Here is an 18,545-nt window from a genome sequence, read left to right on the forward strand (position 1 = left end):
GCTCGAGCGGCGGCGTGCGGACCACCCGGGTCTGTCTCCGGACGTCCAGACCGGACCGCTCCAGACCCTCCTCCTGTCCTCACCATCGTTTTGTTCCTGAAGTCAGCCGCGAACCCGCTGCACTCATGCACATCTCACGTCAAGTGTGTGTCGAGCAGCGCGTGTCTTATTTTTATTTGTTTATTTATTTATTGGATTTCTGCCTTTTCAGACGCTTGTTTTGTAAGCCGCCGCGTGCGTGAAGATGGATCAAAGTCTCGTGCAAGAAGAGGATGGAGATCTACCTTGACTGACCACTGTTTTCAAGTAAGTGTGCAGGAGATGCTTTAGTGTTTTCTTTGCACTCCGGCGCCATTAAGAGGTTTATTCTTATTCTTGCTCTTTTATTTATAACATTTGTTCTGGTGAATCTAGTCGCTGATTTGTTTTTTGTTTCTGTCATGGATGAGTTGCTTTTATGGGCATAAATATGTGACCAGGATGTCTGGTTGTGTTTGTCAATGTTCCCCTGCCTTTAATATATTTCTGTCATCTCTAAAATCTGCACAGCAGTCACAAGGAGGAATACCCTGATTCATCATGCTCATGTCAGAACAAGGTCACTCAGCTTGTCAGACAGCAAATGAATCACAGGACTGTTTAAATACGAAATACACCACAAGCATAAGACAAGCATCCAAATCTCACCTGTTTAATTGTTATTGTTGTAGTTTTTTTTATAACACATTGGGTTCAGTCCTACAATTGTCTGTTTTAAAGAGTATGAATAGTTATTTTCTTTTCACTCAATTCTTCAATTTAAAGGAAAAAGGCATTCTGGGAAAGGGTGTCCCTCTGACCCACATATGTCTTTGTAAGGTTGACCATTAGAAATCCACAGTTTGTGGGTATTTAAAGCCAAATGACAACAACAGGCTTCACAATATATTGCAACTGTCTCATCATAACATCAACAGGCGCAACATTTTGCAATACATTGTGTGATTAATTCATTTTAAAATGTAATCGACAGTTCTAATTATTTCATACATGATGGCCACAGGGCAGAAATCCAGAAAAAGAAATGACCATAAACCACAAAGTTGAGAAAGTGCTCGTCTTCTAAAACACTGGTGCAGTCACAGTTGGTGTGAATTGAGAGACAAGAGAAATAACACTGTGATTTCTGGACCTAATATCATGCAACTTGGACTTCCTTCTTCTTTTGTTGTCTGTTTGAACTACCTGATCGAACCTGTAGCTGTATTTTCTTTTATTCTATGTGATGAAACACACAAAGAGTGACACAATATTGTCACGGAAGCTCTTTCAGCTCGTCTGTCGCACGTAACTCTACAAGATAAAATTGTGGAAAACTACAGTAAGAAATGAAGACAAGCTGTAGCTCAAACATCACCTCTGATCGTGTCTTCATTTCTCACTGAAATGTTTCCTCGCGTCCATCAAAGATCAACATATCAGCCGCTGCTATTGATGTTGCCTCATTATAGCGCAACATGATCCATAACAAGCGGCATCATGGCCACCGTGGGATCAGACTCTCTGCGTTCACATCACCTCCAGGCCCGTCGCTTCTGGTTTGATGGCTGACTCGACCTGACAGACATTTCCAGAGCGATAGTTGATGGGGGGGGGGAATCCAGCACAAATGTCTCTGTGTGCTCTGAAGAGAGATTTCTGTGTCACACTCTAAGACTTCCAGCAGAGATGACACACAAGAGCTGTATCCTCTTTGCGGAGAAATGATTAGACTTTGCAGACGAGTCGTGTGTCAGACTGGCCTACTTTCCACTGGTACTGAACTATCAGATTTATTCAAGATATTATGCAGCCCCCTTGTTACATTGGCAGAGACGACGATGAAACAAAGCTGGAAACTTAAAAATTCAATCAGCAACTGTTTAAAGAGAGTGGGAAAACGGAGGGGAAAAAAATGTGTGTATGATCGTTTCTTATAAAAGGATTTCTTTAAAATTTACCAGGGGGATTGTACGGCCATAAATTTTTACATCTCGCCTACAAAGGGAGCAAGAACGAGCGCCTTAGGAAGACTCTCCTTCCATTATTAAATGCCTGACTGCTGTTTATTTCCCAGCTGCAGCCATAAAGCCATAAAGATACACCTTGGTTGTTTCCTTGTGCAAATAAACATCCTCTAGTTGACTTTTTATTTTTTTTATCAGAAACGATAAATGCGAAAATGAATAAACATTAATACCTGCCTCCAAAAGGTTCAATATTGTAACTTAATCTTGAAATACTAGACTAGAATTGGACTGTAGTTGCTGTTTAGTCCATGGAGAACATGAGCCTGAAGAAGAATCTGCAGACGAAACATGATTTATTAATATCTGAATTGAATGCCTGTTATAGATTTATTGCTTCACTCAATAAAAATCCCTAAAATTGGTTGAATTGGCACTGAAATGTTTGTATTTTGTAGTCTGCACCCGTCAAGTCTCCAAAATGATAGAAGTGCAAAAAAGTCCATGTCACTGTTTAAATATTTCATGTGCACTTTGCACATGCAGTCTAATTATTTTTAGTGACGGGTTCCCCCGGGTTTTATTCCCGAACTGGAAAATAGTCGCCATCGCTCCACCTCATGTGTACTTTAAATATTCATAGCGAATGTGTGTCCGCACATTGAATTAAATAAGCCGATGTGAAAGTGTATTTACCCCTCGCAGTGCCAGCGGAGCATCTCTGCAGTGCAGCTGCCCTAGTTACAGAGCAGCCGGGAGACTGCGAGAGAGAGACGTTGGTTGGCCCAGGCGGCGGGAGAGGAGGAGTTTGCTACGGTCGACTGAATTATGGAGTGTAGGCTCGGAGCAGACGAGCAAGCAGGACTTTAGATGTGTGGGAGCAGACCTGCGCGTGCTTTGTCAATTCCTCTTCCTCTGCAGGGATGTTTTTGGCCCAATGCGTGTTGCTTTTGTTTGTTTCATTGATCACAAGCGTGTGTAATTAAGTGGTTTGTGGAGGGATTCCTGTGGATTAGCTCAACACCTACTGACACGCTGGATCTAAATAAAGACCTCAAATGGGGATGCCGAGAAAAAAAGATGTCATGAATATTTCATTCAAATGCAGCGTTTCAGTAGGTCTCCATGATGTTCTTGAGTCGTATAGTTCAACATTTTTATTCAACTTTTATTAAACGGCTAACACTGATAATTCTGCTTTAGTTGTTAGTAGTGCATGATGCAGAAAATGAGAACTAAACATCCCTTAATCCCTTAATGAAAATGTATTCAAATGTGTAAATAAGTAACATTTTTGATGGAATTCGGATCCAACTATTATAAAAAACATGTGTATATAAAATCCAGTGGTGGTTTGGTGTACTGTTGCTCCATGTTGGTTGCACCTTCTATTATGTTTTGGTAACACTGACATGAAAAGCCATGAAAAGTACCGTATTGTTAATGGAAGAAAATGTGATTCATTTTAGAGTTTAAGTTCCTATTAAAGTGAGAAGTTCAACGCAAAGGACTCCATTAAAATCAGAGCGACATCTGATTGGAATCCACAGGTTTGATTTGACACAAGCTATCCAGACGGTATATGCTCCAAGGAAGAAAAAAAGCTTATTAAAAAAGTGAGCATGCATGTCTAATAACTATAGGCCCAACTTGTTTATGAACATTTTCTGAAACACACAACTTTTTGTTATAGTAGGAAAAAAAAAAAGTTTAATATGAAGCAGACAAATCATAAATGTCTGTGGATCAACAGCATGATCTTTTATTTTGAATCTAAAGGAAATCTGTAATTCACTCAAACGTTACATTAATGTGAGACGATCTGGGATCAGTTTGAGTTCAGAGTCAATCACTCAGTATGTGAGAAGTAACATTTTCACGTTTTCTTCTCATTTCCAGTAACATGGAGACAGCTTCTTTGGTCGGGCCTCATCCGGCAGCATGATTGGAGCGTCCAGTCTGTCAGGTGACACTTTGATCGCCTGCCACTTCCCTGTGGTGCAGCTTCCCACTTGGCAGCTTCCTGTCCAGGCCCTGTGCGGCTCGGCCAAAAGGCCCAACCGGCTGTGCCCGGCGGGCCTGACCCGGGCCGTGTCCCTCCCGGAGCGGGACTCGCTCAGCCGGGAGCATGCCTTCGCCGTCTGCCGCAGGCACTTCTCCAGCAGCTACGGCAGCCTGAATGAGGAGCGCGCGGAGGAAGAGGGGGCCAGCGACAGCAGCGGGAGGTACGACTCAAACTCGTCGCCAGAGGAGACCAGTTCTCACGTGAAGAATGGAAGCGCTGGAGTGAGAGGAAGTCTGCGGTCGCACAACTCATTTCGACCCAATGCAGACCCGGACGAGGACGAGGAAGACGAGGACGTTGATGGAGATAACTTGCACAGATATCATGAGGACTCTTCTTTCGTGTTGCATGGGAACTCCAACTGGCCGTTAAGTAACGGTGACGCAAATTATGCAATGTCCCCCAGGGAGGTGGACAGTGAGTGGGGCAACGAGGGGACGATGCTGGGTACTGGGAGTGGCCATCAGTGGCTCTCTAACCGGCCGGACTCTCAGCCCCCCGACTGCCCGTGCTTTCATCGGAACAGGCCTGGCATGACGGCGATGGCGTGTTTAGGCGAGGGCTCGAACAGACTGAAGGATAACGCGACCTGCCGCATCCACAAACTCTCCCCGGATCGGCTGTCAAACGATCACACGGAGTATGTCAGCGACTCCTCCTGCAACAGCTCCGATGGCGTCCTGGTTAATTTCTGCACTATTTATAACAGGAGCAACAATCCTGCCACTCCTCATGACCTCAGCAGTCCTGCCCTCCAGCCCTCTCAGTCCTCCGAGGGATCTGTCTTCCTCAACCTCCAGCCGGTTTCCCAAAGTCTAGCTGGTGATGCCCACAGCGCTGGAAAAGCCTTCCAGGAAGAAGGCAACATGGTGCTGTCTGCCTCCGCCTGGTCCCCCCAGGGCCTCGACTCCAACTGCAATCTTTACTCGCTGGAGCCGCTACCCCCGGGCCTGTCCTCTCTGGAGGTATCGGACCTGACCGCCTGTCTGCAAAGCCAGGCCACTCTGGCTGTGGGAACCAATCAGAAATACTACAAGCTGGTGACGTGTGACCTGTCCTCCCAGTCGCCCAGCCCAGCGTGGTCCAGCCTCACCAGCGGCCCCGAGGGTCCGGGCAGAAGCAGCCCCTTCCTTCTCTCGCTCGATGACAAGACGGAGCGACAACACAGTGAAGTCAAGAAGGTCATTTTCAAATAAAAAGATTCCTTACATTGATTTTGAGTGAGACAAATATACTGAATGTAGCAACTTCTACATACATTTTTAACTGTAATTTTAGTGTCACTATTTTATCGTAATTCTTAAAACGTACAGGTGCATCTGTATTGTGCATTGTATTGTTTTTGGTTTTATAATGCTTTACTTCACTTATTTCAGTTAGATAAGATAAGTCATTGATACAAAAAAAATGATTATTCATGCTAATGTAGAACAAAGTATATAAGTATAAAATAGAATGCAATATACATAAATGTCATGTATATTTCATTTAATGATTTTTTTAGTTTCAAATGTCCCAAGTGTGGAAATATTTTCAAGACATGTATCAATACTTTTATCAAGATTTCTTTTTTTATATCATGCTAACTATATTTTTATTATCATATCAAATCAGCAGTGTAATAACATCTGCATTGTCATGTTGACAGTCGCAACTACACACTTTCTACATAAAGAGAAAACCTTGAGTTATTATTAATTAAAAAAATGAATCAAATACCTAATATTCAGATCATTTTAGAATCTGTACGTAAACAAGCCTCATAGTGTATCTCAGGTACGAATGCATGTTTGATTGGATTGTGGGGATCTTAACAGTTCTGCCTTGTTACTGTGTCCCACCAGGAGAAAGAGGATCAGCAGAAGGAAGTGAGGGTCTCTTCAGCGCCGTCTGCCTCTGGGTCCGACTGTTCTCTGCTTCACACGCACGATTACCAGGTTGCAACCACCTCCACTGCAAAAGCCCTCTGCAGGAGGAAGCATGCAGATGGCATCCAGAGCCTCTCCCACTCGCCTTGTTCACTGTGCCCCAGCCAGCGTGGCCCACATAGCAGCAAATGCCAAGACACAAGAGCGGCATCCACACAGCCATCTGTGAGCGAGGACCGGGAGCACGATCATGCTGATGCTACAGAGACGGGTAAGGCTGATGGTGTGTGAGAAATCACATTTGCCTTTCTTTGCTTTGGGGATAATTACTGGGGAACAGAGTTTAGGCGCAAACGTGATACGATGCAAAATACTAATGTAAAGCTGAAAGAGTATGGATACAAGCGGACCCTCCTGGTGCTGCTGATGGTATTTACAAGTAGTGATTCAGTGGTGAAACCGCTGTATCAAGCATACAACCAACTGACCCAATTATGAGTGACCGCGTAAATCACAGCCACTGTCAGTCACACATAATTGTTTTTATTGGGCTCATGTTCCTCATGTCCCTGAATGTGGCATGTGTGGATGTTAATGGTCTATATAACCTATATGCCACCAGGACATGATCAAGATATAGGTGTAGATTAAAAAAAAAACATGTAATTTTATAAAGTAAAGTAAATTTTTTGTGCCTGTGGGTCAAATCACAGTCCTCGGTCAGATTTTATTCAGGCCTGCTTTCTGACTCAAAATCCAGAACAAACAGAAAAAAAAATTCATCACACAAATCACACAATTAATATTGGTGGCATCATTTCTAACATATATGGCTATATTCATTGCTATATTCATTAGACACTGTTTTGGAAAATAATATATTTTCCAAAAGAAATATAAAGAGTTTTCTAACCTATTTTTTTATTTTGTGGTGTGGATACTTGAAGACCTACTGTCATATATTATGAGACAGTTTTGTATAGTTTAAAATAGTATAATGTGGGACTATTGAGCCCTTTCACTTTTATCAAATCCGGCCCTCGGGTTAAATGAAAAGTTTGGACACCCCCGAAATGTCATTGTTTAAACAGAATTATGTAGAAAACAGGGTTGTATTTTTCTGTATTTGGCTTATTTTTCAAGGAGTGGTCACATCTTTATTCATTTTACGGTAAAGAATAAAATAAAGGAAGGACGGGAAGAAGAAGTTTTACCACAAAAAAAAACTGACCGCTCTTATTTTGTTGTTGTATTTCTTTCTCCTCAGGAGTGGGTTCAGCAGAAAACATGATTCGATACAGCAAAGCCCAGAGACCAACCTCGCTGCCCATCCAACCGTTTGTTCTCGTTCCCTCAGGAAAACCACAGTCCCAAGCCCAGCACCTGGGCTGCCTTCTGGAGCAATACATAAATAAAAAAAACGGCAAGTCCGGCAGCTCACAGCCCGGCTTGAAATTTAAAGGAAAAAGCAGCCAATGTCTTTCTAATCTCCAGCTGTCGCCGGTGGAAAGCCACTTCCCGGTGGTCCTGGAGGCTCCAACCAGCTCCGACACCTGCTCAACCTGCACGCCCACCCCGGACTGCTTCACCTACAAACGCATGTGGGGCCACCCCAACAGAAACCAAGGCCGTCCAAGTCCGTGCACGTCGAAAAGCAGTCAGACCAGCCAAAAGGCCACAATGGTCGAGGCGCGGGACAAAGCAAGCCCGTGCTCAGGCAGAACTCAGACCAACGCTTTTTTAAGGCCAAGGTCAACCCTGAATCAGCCCGGCCTGGTTGAAATCCCCACCTACCAGGACCTCATCAACCTCACGCCTAAGCAAGGCTACACTCGTCACAAGCCCAAAACATCCAGTCAGTGTAAGACGTCGTACCACCCAGTCGTCTCCCAGACACCCCCCACTTTACCTCTTACCACAGACACCCTGCACCCCAACAGGCAGGTGTCCCAGACTCCTCCCACGACCACCCTGCCGCAGCAGAAGTGCCCTCAGTATCGAGCCGCACCGGCAGCTGATTCTGGCTTTTTTCACAGCAGCTTCACAGCAGCCCTGTCCTCCGTGGCGCCACTGTCCTCTCTGAGTTCTCTCTTCTCTTTGGCTGCTTCTGGGCTGCATCCCCAACAAATCCAGGACTCTGTGGGACTCGGTTTGAAGCCAGGTCAGAGCCGTCAGAGCGAATCTCTCATCATGAGTGACAGGCCGCCGGCAGAGTTCTGCCTCTCGCCTGATACATCTTATGAATCTATGTCCATCAGCCATCTTCAGAGGAGAGGTGAGGGTCACCTAATGAACTGGTTGGCCGTAATATTCTCCGTAAATGGTGTTAAATACATGGAGTGAATTACAATGTGAGTATAGTAAAATTGACCCAGGAGCTGTAATGGCTGGGTTCCTTCCTGTTTGGATAGTCTAGCCAGTGATGAGCTGTTGAAAGCGGCAGTAAAAACTCACTGCAGCAGTGCCTTCAATACCCTGAAGGGGCTTCCACTCAAACATGACCTATTTTTAACTCTCCCTGCTCAGGATTGGCTCAGGCTTCTGCTCTGTAGCCTATATGTGAGCGTCAGAGAGGATGAGAGGGAGAACGATGCAGCAGAAGCAGAGCTAATGATTTACACCTAATCAGTCCGTGTGTGTATGTGTGTGCGCGCGCCACCATATGGGCCACTCATTGTAAATGTTATTACACAAATGTGAGGCCCTTTTTGCAGTGGGTAATCACTGATGGAGGCATTTGCAGCAGCAGCAGCAAAGAGTCAGTGTTGCGCAGCACTGCAGGCGGCATCAGCACGCATAAAGAATTCACCATGACATTTGCAGAGGGTAGTCAGTACGAGATGAAGAAAGAGAGGCAGGGAAAAGCAAGTCAATGAGGCTCGCTGCTGGAGCGGGAAAGCGACCCTTTCATCTTGAGATCGCATTCCCATTTGCATTCTCGCAATGTGAAAGGGAAACCTGAAATCCTTCTCTCATGCTTCCATGCATTGACCCAGTTCTTGAGGTGAAAATCGTTTCATTTTTGGCTTGAACCTTCCTAAAACCAGCGGCACTCTTAGTGTGTTCAAATTCTAAGTGTAATTCCTACATCTATAAAGTTGATCTGCACCAAAAAAATTTCAAACCGCAGCTTTGTCATCACCAATAATCTGGTGAGAAGTTATGAAGTATAAATAAAAACACCTTCACTGAATCAGTGGTAGCTTGTGTTTAGAGTGGCAGCGTGTCTACCATAAGGCCCATGGACCAAATTCCAGCCAACCAGAGGCTCCGATCTGGCCTGCGAGATAAAGAAAGAAAAAAAAAATAAAATAACCACCACTTCCTGTAGGTTTTTCCCCAAAATTTACTGCTTTTTGTGATTGATTCACTGGAGATTGCAGTAAAGAGATGAGACAAAACAATACGCCTGAGGCTTGTCCTGATAGATCAGTGCTGCTGCAGTTATAGTCTTATTGATTATGTAGCATTGCCATTTGAGGACATTTGAGAAATGTTTCTCACATTTTTTAATTTAAAGTTAAAAAACAAAACTGCAACAAAAGAAATACATGAAGTTGTTATGTAAAATATTATTAAGCTCTCATTTTACTGGACTGGCCCACTGGAGACAAAATTTGGCTAAATGATTTTGACATCCCTCCCTTAGATGAATTACCGTGTTTTACATGTAATTGTTTATATTGACTCCTGCAGGTTTGTTGAGATCTGTGAGCAGAGCGGTGGATTTGATCATGGCTCATTTTGGCAGCAGCAGGGACCCTGAAGAAAAGGTATGAAATTTGCCGAGCTCGGCAACAAATCAGGGAAAAGTGCCAAATTGATATTACTTACATCCACTGGAAAAGATTCAAATAACTTGTGTCAGCAGAAAATGCACAGGGTCAGGTTTCCTTCTCTTCCGCTACAGATGCGTCTGGGAAACAGCTCCTGCAGTCCCACCATTGCCGGCCTGGTCCTGGAACACTTGTGTCCAGCGATTCAGAGTATTTTAGAAGACGGCCTTCGCGATCACAAACTGGACGTCATAATCGGACAGCGACGGAACCACTCCTGGAGTGTGGTGGAAATCTCCACTCGGATCGGTATATATAATGACAATACATCCCAGAATACAGAAACTTGTATGCATGTAGTTCGGGAGCAGTTTGCCAAATGTTAGTAGACACAGTTGGCTTTTGGAGTTCACTCTTCGTTCTGGTCTCTCTTGTATTTTTCATGTTTTCCGTCCACGACAGGTCCGTCCACCAGGGTCCTGCAAAGCCTGGTCTCCAAAATCAGACGGTGTCCACAGCTCACTAGCCACTGCATGAGACTGAGAGCCTTCATCATGGGCCTGCTCAAGTAAAACCAAACTTGCCTCTAATATTACTTATAAGAGCGACTCTAATGAATCTGCAGCACATTAAAGCTCTGATGATTTTCTCTGACAGCTTGAGAGCTTTGGAATTCTGGCTAAGTCACCTCCAGAGTCAAAAAGGTGAGTGCACGGTCCATTTACTCTACTATTTATATATTTATATAAAACTCTAGGGAGCCATGGCTCAGCCTATCCACCACTTTGGCTCACGTTCAGAGAGCTTTACAACTAAATGGACTGTAATGAGCGCTGGAATAACATTATCCCCAGACTCTGCTCTGAGTCTTGTTTGGCACTGTGGAAATGTTTTTTCGCCTGATGCTGCCGGTCCAGCGTGCCACCTCGGCTCCTCGGAATGATTTATACTTTGTACGAACTGGTCAAGATTAGTAGGCTAACAAACTTTGCTGTGACGATGATCATGATTACAATAATCTACTACTCTTTGGCTCTTAAGTTCAAACTCCATTGAAAAGGCAGATGGACTTTACTTATATTGTGCATTACATTGCTTTCGTGTTCATAATGTACTTTGCACAATCAGTCACATTCACCCATTCACATACACAACTTTTATTTTTTTTAAATTGGAACAGGACAGTACATAGTAATATAACATTGCAGCACTAATAAAAGCCCAGCTTTCATCAAGCTGGAAAAATTATTTTTGAGAGATTTTTCTTTCCATATTCAGAGATTTAGTGAATCACAATGGGTCCTAATACACTGTTAAATGCTTTTATTGAAGAGTGACAGCAAATTAATGACACACAATAACTTTAAACTGTAAATATAATCAATGTGACATTAGCTCCAAATTTTCAAAAACATTACTCTTCATAATTTGTCCACCGGGTGTCGCTCTGTGTTAATAAGCACAGCGCTCAAAACTCAACACTGAGAGGTACAACTGAACAGAGGATGGCAAAAACAATCAGAGCCCAAAGATCAGTGACGCTATAAGTTCACAAACACAACTGTGGCTTCAGACTCTTGTCTCTACTGCCAGATTGTCAACATCTTGCGTATGTTTGGATCTTTGTGCCTTTCACGCTCTTTGCTGTCTCCACAGATGTGGTGACAACTTATTACCACTCCTGGGGATTCCTGTCCATGTCGCTGGGTCGCTGTCAGCCTTTGTTTCAGGAGCTGCTGCTTCTGTTGCAGCCTCTCTCCGTCTTGCCCTTCGACCTCAACTTGCTCCTGGAGCCGCGACTGCTGCGCCACAGACAGCTGCGTTCGGACGATCAGGGGATTTCTCCTCAGCCATGTTCAGCACTGTTAGCCACCAGCTGGCCGAGACTACAGGTGGACAGAAAGGTGGGTCGCATCTACAGCAGTCAGCAAGCCAGGGCCTCACCCCACCAGGAGTCTTTCTCACCTCAGAATCCAAGCTTCTGCAAGCAGCAGGAGCAGCAGCAGCAAGGAGGCATTCAGGCCAACAGGAGTCCAATGTTGGCGGCCATTCCAGAGTGGTGGCCGAAGGAGCGTGAGCCGCTGGACGGTGTGGTGGAAGGGGAGGACTGTAGCCAAACTAATGCAGAGACTTGGTTTCACATCAGTATGGACAGCAGGCAAGAAGAGAGGAGTGAAGATAGAGACTTTGGGATCTCAAATTCATCAACTATACCCCAGGAGGAGAGTCCTTGTCGGGGCGGTCTACGCTGGGCCAAACTGTTCGGAGCAGCTGATTGGCCCATCAGAGCAGAGACAACTTCTCAGAGTCACATCGAAGCACAAAACAGAAGGTAAGAACCAGCGAGGAATGAATGAAGTGTCTGTGATAAATGTACCAAGTAATGTGTGCGTGTTCCCTTCACGCTATAGATTTCTCCTTTTATCGTTTAGGAAATCTAGACCGTCCCAGTGGCTGCATCTGGACCGATCACGGCTCGGACTGTTGGCCCAATCCATTCGGTCACTGAAGCTCGGAGGACCACAGACCAACAACCGATGCTAAAAGAAGAACCCTGTGTGGAGTGAAGTCAGACAGGGGACACTGTAACACCACCATGGAACTGCATGGAAATACATAAACGGTCCTCACTCCCACCACTTTACTAATAGAAAAGCGGAGAAAAAGAGAGAGAGCAGCTTTTTCAAAGGCTCGTCTTCATCATGTTTTTGTGTTGCAGTAGCTGTTTGTAAATCAGTGGCTGAGTCAGGTTGTTTCAGTAAATCATGTCTGTTTGTAATAAATAGCAGGCAATTGCTAAGAAAACAGCGACAGCATTTTTCATAACAAACTGTTTTGTGCCAAGTTCGAAAAAAAAAAACGGTCTAAACTTTCAGCTTTAGTGAGGCAAACTTATATCTAACATGTCTCATGTGCCTCAATGTTATTCATACAGTTGTTTGTTGCTTGTCTTTCAATCGGGCTACAACTCTTTTTCTCATTTGAGTTAATCAATATACAACGCCATGTTGTTATATTTTAAAAATGTATTTAAAAATATCTCTAAAACATACAATGATCTGACTATAGTATCAGTTCTGTCAACCTATAGATTTGCATACTATGCAACAATTGACCTAAAAGTCACCGTGTGTACATATTTAATGTGGGAAATCTGCATGTGAGAACTGGATTGTCTGACTTCAGGTTAGTTTGGGTTAAATGTAACTTTCGCTCAAACTTTCAAACAGCTGCTGCAACCAGATCCTGCTCTTAGGTTGTCCATTGTTGTTGTTGTTTTTTTTTTTTTTTTACAGTGTACTTTTGTTACGTGTGCTTATGTCAAATGTGAATTAAGATTTAAGGACAAAAGATCACAGTTTCTTTTCCTGTGACATAGCTGGGTGAGTATGGGCCATTGCCTCGTTTTGCCTTTGTACTGTGGATAAACATGATTAGGTGCTTATGTTTCTCTCTGTGTTACTTGTGGGTGAATATCGGTCACACCATGAATACTGATGTGGACTGTTGGACGATTTAAAAAGAATAGCAATACCCTCCTACTAGTGCCAAATATGCCACAGACACACCAGCCTCCTGTCGTACATTACCAGTGCTGTAACTTTTCTAAACATAATCCCTGCATGGATTGACTGTCGGTGCATGAGTTAACAAACATACAGTATGTGTCCCTCTTTTACTTGAGATCTGAAAATCCTGATGTTTTTATAGCGACAAGACCTGTTTCTTTTGGCACGGAAGTTCAAATATGTGGATCTGCTTGGTTTTTCCAGTAGTATGTCTTCCAGTGCAGTTTGTTCAGTTGCACAACTCTAAGCCATCTTGTGGCAGTTTCAGGTATTTAATTGTGTGTCAGGTACATTTTGATACACAGGTGAGCAGACAGGTTCGAGGAAAGTGAAGGTAATGTCTTCCGTGAGTTTGCTAAAGAGAGATATTTTCTATGTGTTTCAGTGATGTGAAGTCTGTGAAATGGTTCCACCTTTTCTTTACTTTCTCTCCTCTGAATGCTTCCTTTAATGCCCGGTGACAATCGACTTCTGTCAATAAAGACTCAACATGTTTACCCATCTGCTGCCTTCCCACCCCCGGAGCCACTGCTTTCATGCAAATGTGAAGACTTCTTGATAACTTAGTGGATTTGACTCATCATGCTGCCAACAATTACCCTAATGGGATTTGATAGTTACAATGTGTTTTTATCCAGTCCTGTGTAGGAACGCAGCACGCTGTTGTTGGACGGGTAGATGGAGGGCATGGACGACGTTGGCCTGTTTTTTCGGTCTGGCTCGGAAAGATAACTCTGCTGCTTGTGAAACTGGATCAGTGCCTCGTTGGTGGTGGCGGGGTAACCTTTGCCAATTAGGAAGCGAGCTTTTGGCACGTGCCCCATGAATCCTGCAAAAAAAAAAAGCATTGCTCTCTGAGCCAATGCATCACTTTTACTACGACTACTCACTTTATACGTAAACGAGCAATCTTAGAAGGTCAAACATATTGGAAAGCTCTATTTTTTGTTTTGTTTTGTTTAGCTTGATAATTGGCTTTAATTCAACTGCAACATTTCAGATAGTGAGAGTTCACTATGTTGTACCTGGGATGAAGTACTTATGAGGGTTTTCGTCCTCCATCGCATGCGGTTTTCCAAGAGGGGTGAAAGGCTTTAAGGATTTGTAGGTGAACACGTCGTCTGAGATCAACGTCAGAGGAGGTTTTGGTCTCTGGGATGAAAGGCAACACAGAACCATTAAAACAAAATGGAAAAAAGCCTTGAAATAAAGTTAACAAAGGGGTGAATTTTTATACAATCAATGTAAGTACGTTTAAGCAAACGTTCAAGAAACAGTTATATCTAACAATGTAAAATAAATCACAAATTAGAATGGCATTTTATTTTTATTTTTTTAATTTCGATTGTTGAAAATAACCAAAAGAAGAAATTCACTCGAGATTAGTGAAAAGAGGCACATTAGCTTTGCCTGCTACAGTGTAAAATACATGCTTCTGTTGCTTTTTATTTGCTTGTTATTTAAAAAAAAAAAAAAATGGTTTAATAACTGGGTTAAATTACATTTTACTTATTAGAAAGTACCTTGGTGAGCTTACGTTTTCACACGAATGGAAATCAACAAATGCACATTAAAAATTGCATCGCAAACTTCATCTGATTCAATTCAACCGAGAAGAAAACTGACGAAACAGTTTTCACAAATGATGAATCTTGAGATGTGAATCTATAATCGCTCTAATTGTGGATAGTTCACCTCGTTATTACAGTGAAATCGCAAACTGAATTTGACAGTAAACTGAAGAGATTCAGAAGTGTCATGTCAATGTGTGAGTGATTGTGCGAAGGCACGTTACTTCAGTTTGTTGAGTGTTGTAGCCGCCAACCACTGGCAGGCTGGATGCCCGCCGCTGGAATCTCTCTTGCTCTTCTTGGTACGACTCGCACAGCGCTTTGCGATATGTTTCATAGTAGTTGCATCCAAAGAAGTTCCTGCTTTTTGGTATGAAACCTGAAAAAAGACCAACAAGCTAAATTAAATAACCATATTTGGTGAAAGGAAACTTAGCTTGGTCGGGTGGGACGCTTATCTTCACATCAGTGTGTGTGATTGTCTGGCATGTTCATAGGAATGAAGAAAGTTTACACTAAATATTATACTTAAGTATTCTTCTTTAACTTGTTAACTACAGGGCAGGCGCCAAACTTATTTAAGCATTTGAGCATCAGAATTGGAAATACGGTTCATTTAAGTCACTCTGAACGAATCTTCATGGTGCTATCGCCTTCATTTGGACCCGGATCTGTGAGGAAACACCTTAATGAAACCAAGAATGAAGGCAGTCCTACAGGCAGAAGGACGTTCAGCCCTGTACTGGCAAGGTGTGCTACAGAATGAGCTCGATTTAAAAGAAGTGATGATAACATGTCAAAGACAATGTGTTTCTTACCAAAGTCATTCTGGTCATACCCTAAAAATCCATTTTCATTTATCCAAATAACAAAACCTTCGTCCCTCAAATCAGCTAAAGACAGAGCCAATCAGAGAACTATGAACTTTCTTCAAGGGGTCATGATCCAACACAAAGAACTACACCAACCGGCTGCGCTGGTATAAATAAAGCTCGGGGCGTGCAGGAAGGCGGTGAAATCTATGAGGCAGATGCACTCGAGGAAAAATGTAGTTACTTTTAACGACATACAAGACCTCACCCTCTCCAATAATCTAAATCACTTTTATAATTGTTTTATTAATGATGGTTTTAGTGAAAAATGGTGAAAGTCAGGAAAGGTCCTGATGGTTTAATAGGCCATAATGTGAAAAACAGCTGGTTCATATGTTTCATTTCATTCTTAAATATGTTTCTTCTCCTCAACTGTTTCACATCTTTGGAAGGAAAGCCTCAACCATGGTGGTGTGGAGAGGTATGGATTGATTTAAGGAAGAAGCCTTCTGCTCTCCCCACTGCAAAAGTAAACGATCAGATCATAGAGGTTGTAACTCTGCATCACCATCAACGGTGTATTGTCCTTTCAGCACCATGCTGATGCCTTGTGTAAAAAAACAAAAAAACACTGCATGTTTTTGTAAAATAGGAAGCAGATTAAATGTCATCTCACATTTTTATGAGAAGTTTCACTCGCTAACATTCTGGTTTCTTCCAACATGCAAATCAAACAGACACAGGCGGTCACAAGAATAGGGTGACATACTGTATGTGCATACTGTACGGATGTTGCCTTTGTTATTCATGCTTTACCACTGTCTGTGCCACAGATTGCTCCTCGGGGAATACATTTCACCTTGACCTTGCAAATGTACACCACAAATTGGTGTATTGCATCGCTCAGAGCGGCGACAGGAGTTCTATTTCACTCAACAACGGCTGAGCTGAGGCTTTACACAACAAAGGGCTGTGGTCTACAAGGTGAGCAGATATACACCAATAACCCATTTTGACATGACCTGCACTGCTGCAACAACCAACCAAAAAGAAAAGATCCAAAAATCTGAATCACTAAGGACAGCCTGGTTGTAAAGCGTCTCAACATTGTCACGCGATGTGCAGCAGAGACATGACGATCCTTTCTAAAGTCCTTCCAGTTGTTTGTGGTTGTGTTTCTGTTTAACCGGCAGCTCATATTTAATGAAACACGTGAAGGCAGATTATCTGCCTTGTTGTTGCCGATGGCAAGTTGCCAAATTTCAGTTAAGGCAACTACATACTGCTCACCTGATAAAAAAAAGAAAACAACTATTTATATTGACTGTCATTATACTTGACAGGAGCATCTTCCCTATTTAAAAAAGAGAATTGCCCCTGGGGTGTTGGGTTACTCGGCTGACCTTTCTGAGTGTGTGTGTGTGTGTGTGTGTGTGTGTGTGTGTGTGTGTGTGTGTGTGTGTGTGTGTGTGTGTGTGTGTGTGTGTGTGTGTGTGTGTGTGTGTTACCTGTGTACCCTGGTATCACCCTGTTCAGGTTACAGTTAGGGATGCCTCTCAGCGTCAGATCCGCATCGTTGTGTGTGGACTGGGGGTGACCGGTGTGGAGGACCAGGCTGCTGGAGTGTTTCACCTCAGGACAGGTCAGCAGCTCACCTGTCAGCTTCCCGTAAGACTTGGCAAAACTGTACTTCAGCTGGGGGCAATAACCTGTATATCTAGATAAATTAAGGCCAACAACTATTCCCAGTGCGTTTCAGCAACTAATATTATTTTTATATATACTTTGTCATGTATAATTTTAACAGGCAGACACTTTTTCTTCTGACCAAAAACAAAAAACAGTTATGAAGATCTATTTTGTTCAAACAGCATAATTAGAGATGTCTGTATATTTTATGACCAGGACTAACATCTAAGTCAGCACACGTAAATTAATACGAACAGTTTTGAGTCGCATCACAACTCCGCACAAACACATTCCAAACGCAAACCGCATATATCGCATGATACATGTCTCGTGCCAGGAGGCGCACTCACCCTGGGATGTAATGAGGATCTGGTGTCAGCAGGACTTCGCTGAATTTCGGGGCGTACTTGTCCATGTGTGCTCCGGTGCAGCGGCTCGCCCTGCAGACCGCCTGCGGTGTTTACCGGTTGCTACAGAGGATCGAACTCAAACAAAAGAGATGCACTTGACTGACGCACGCTCCAAAACTTTGCCTTGCAAGGTTGCATTGTTTTCCCGAACACCCGGAGTGAACGCGTGAGGGCGCAGCGGCATGTATCAACACAAATGTAACTCTCCGACATTGCTGTCTAACTTTTGATTATTTACAACCTCTGTGGGGCTGCAGTGTTGTGACTCAAGTTACATTTCCCTTCTTGAAGTCAGATCAGAGTTTTAAAAACGAACCGTCTGCTCTCTAACTATTGTAACGCATTTCAAATGCTTGTGTATCTGAATTGGCTGAATCAACACACCAAAAACTAATACCTGAAACTTGAAGATTGTGGAAGATATTCTTAAAAAAAGAGATAATTCTGAATGACGCCCCCTAGAGAGTTTCTGCTGGAGCCTTTAACCTGAAATCAATCATTAGAAAGACAAATACTTAAATGCTTATTAAGGCCTAACAAGCCCTACAGTCCCCAGGACCCTGCTCAAAAAGTACTGTTACATTTAAAAATACATGTTGAATAGATGAATTGTTTCACCCTTTACCCGTTTATTTATTTATCTTGTGATTTCTTCTTAAAAAAAAAAGGGGGGGGGGGGGGGTCAAGCTGGGAAAAATCAACCTCTGACCCACAGGCAAGCTTTCTGATGCCCCGCAGGGAGTCTTGCACCACACTGTGAAAACCACAGCTCAAAACACACTGTCAGGACATTACAGAGA

General features: G+C 43.2%; 2 protein-coding genes across 2 annotated transcripts; one reads left to right on the forward strand and one right to left on the reverse strand.

Annotated features, from left to right (window-relative positions):
- LOC308117457 (AP-4 complex accessory subunit RUSC2) lies at positions 1 to 13,766 on the forward strand. The gene is made up of 10 exons (XM_080476357.1): positions 1 to 306; positions 3,885 to 5,231; positions 5,895 to 6,189; positions 7,186 to 8,193; positions 9,615 to 9,691; positions 9,829 to 10,003; positions 10,157 to 10,262; positions 10,352 to 10,398; positions 11,351 to 12,026; positions 12,127 to 13,766. The coding sequence occupies exons 2-10, from the start codon at positions 3,927 to 3,929 to the stop codon at positions 12,236 to 12,238; spliced, it is 3,801 nt and encodes a 1,266-aa protein (XP_080332483.1). The 5' UTR covers positions 1 to 306; positions 3,885 to 3,926; the 3' UTR covers positions 12,239 to 13,766.
- cimip2b (ciliary microtubule inner protein 2B) lies at positions 12,987 to 17,750 on the reverse strand (the record flags this gene model as incomplete). The annotated part of the gene is made up of 5 exons (XM_080477625.1): positions 12,987 to 14,092; positions 14,289 to 14,415; positions 15,059 to 15,213; positions 17,155 to 17,363; positions 17,686 to 17,750. 5 exons carry the CDS (start codon positions 17,748 to 17,750, stop codon positions 13,881 to 13,883), a joined length of 768 nt encoding a protein of 255 aa, XP_080333751.1. The 3' UTR covers positions 12,987 to 13,880.
- Between the last annotated feature and the right edge of the window lie 795 nt (positions 17,751 to 18,545).

This window comes from Lipophrys pholis (assembly GCF_963383615.2).
Source record: "Lipophrys pholis genome assembly, chromosome: 12".
Classification (NCBI taxonomy): Eukaryota; Metazoa; Chordata; class Actinopteri; order Blenniiformes; family Blenniidae; genus Lipophrys; species Lipophrys pholis.

Bases quoted from the DNA above. Each gene is read 5' to 3' on its own strand.
- LOC308117457 (XM_080476357.1), top strand. From the start codon at position 3,927: ATGATTGGAGCGTCCAGTCTGTCAGGTGACACTTTGATCGCCTGCCAC. The intron at 6,190-7,185 runs GTAAGGCTGATG...CTTTCTCCTCAG, and splicing joins TGCTGATGCTACAGAGACGG to GAGTGGGTTCAGCAGAAAAC. The intron at 9,692-9,828 runs GTATGAAATTTG...CTTCCGCTACAG, and splicing joins GCAGGGACCCTGAAGAAAAG to ATGCGTCTGGGAAACAGCTC.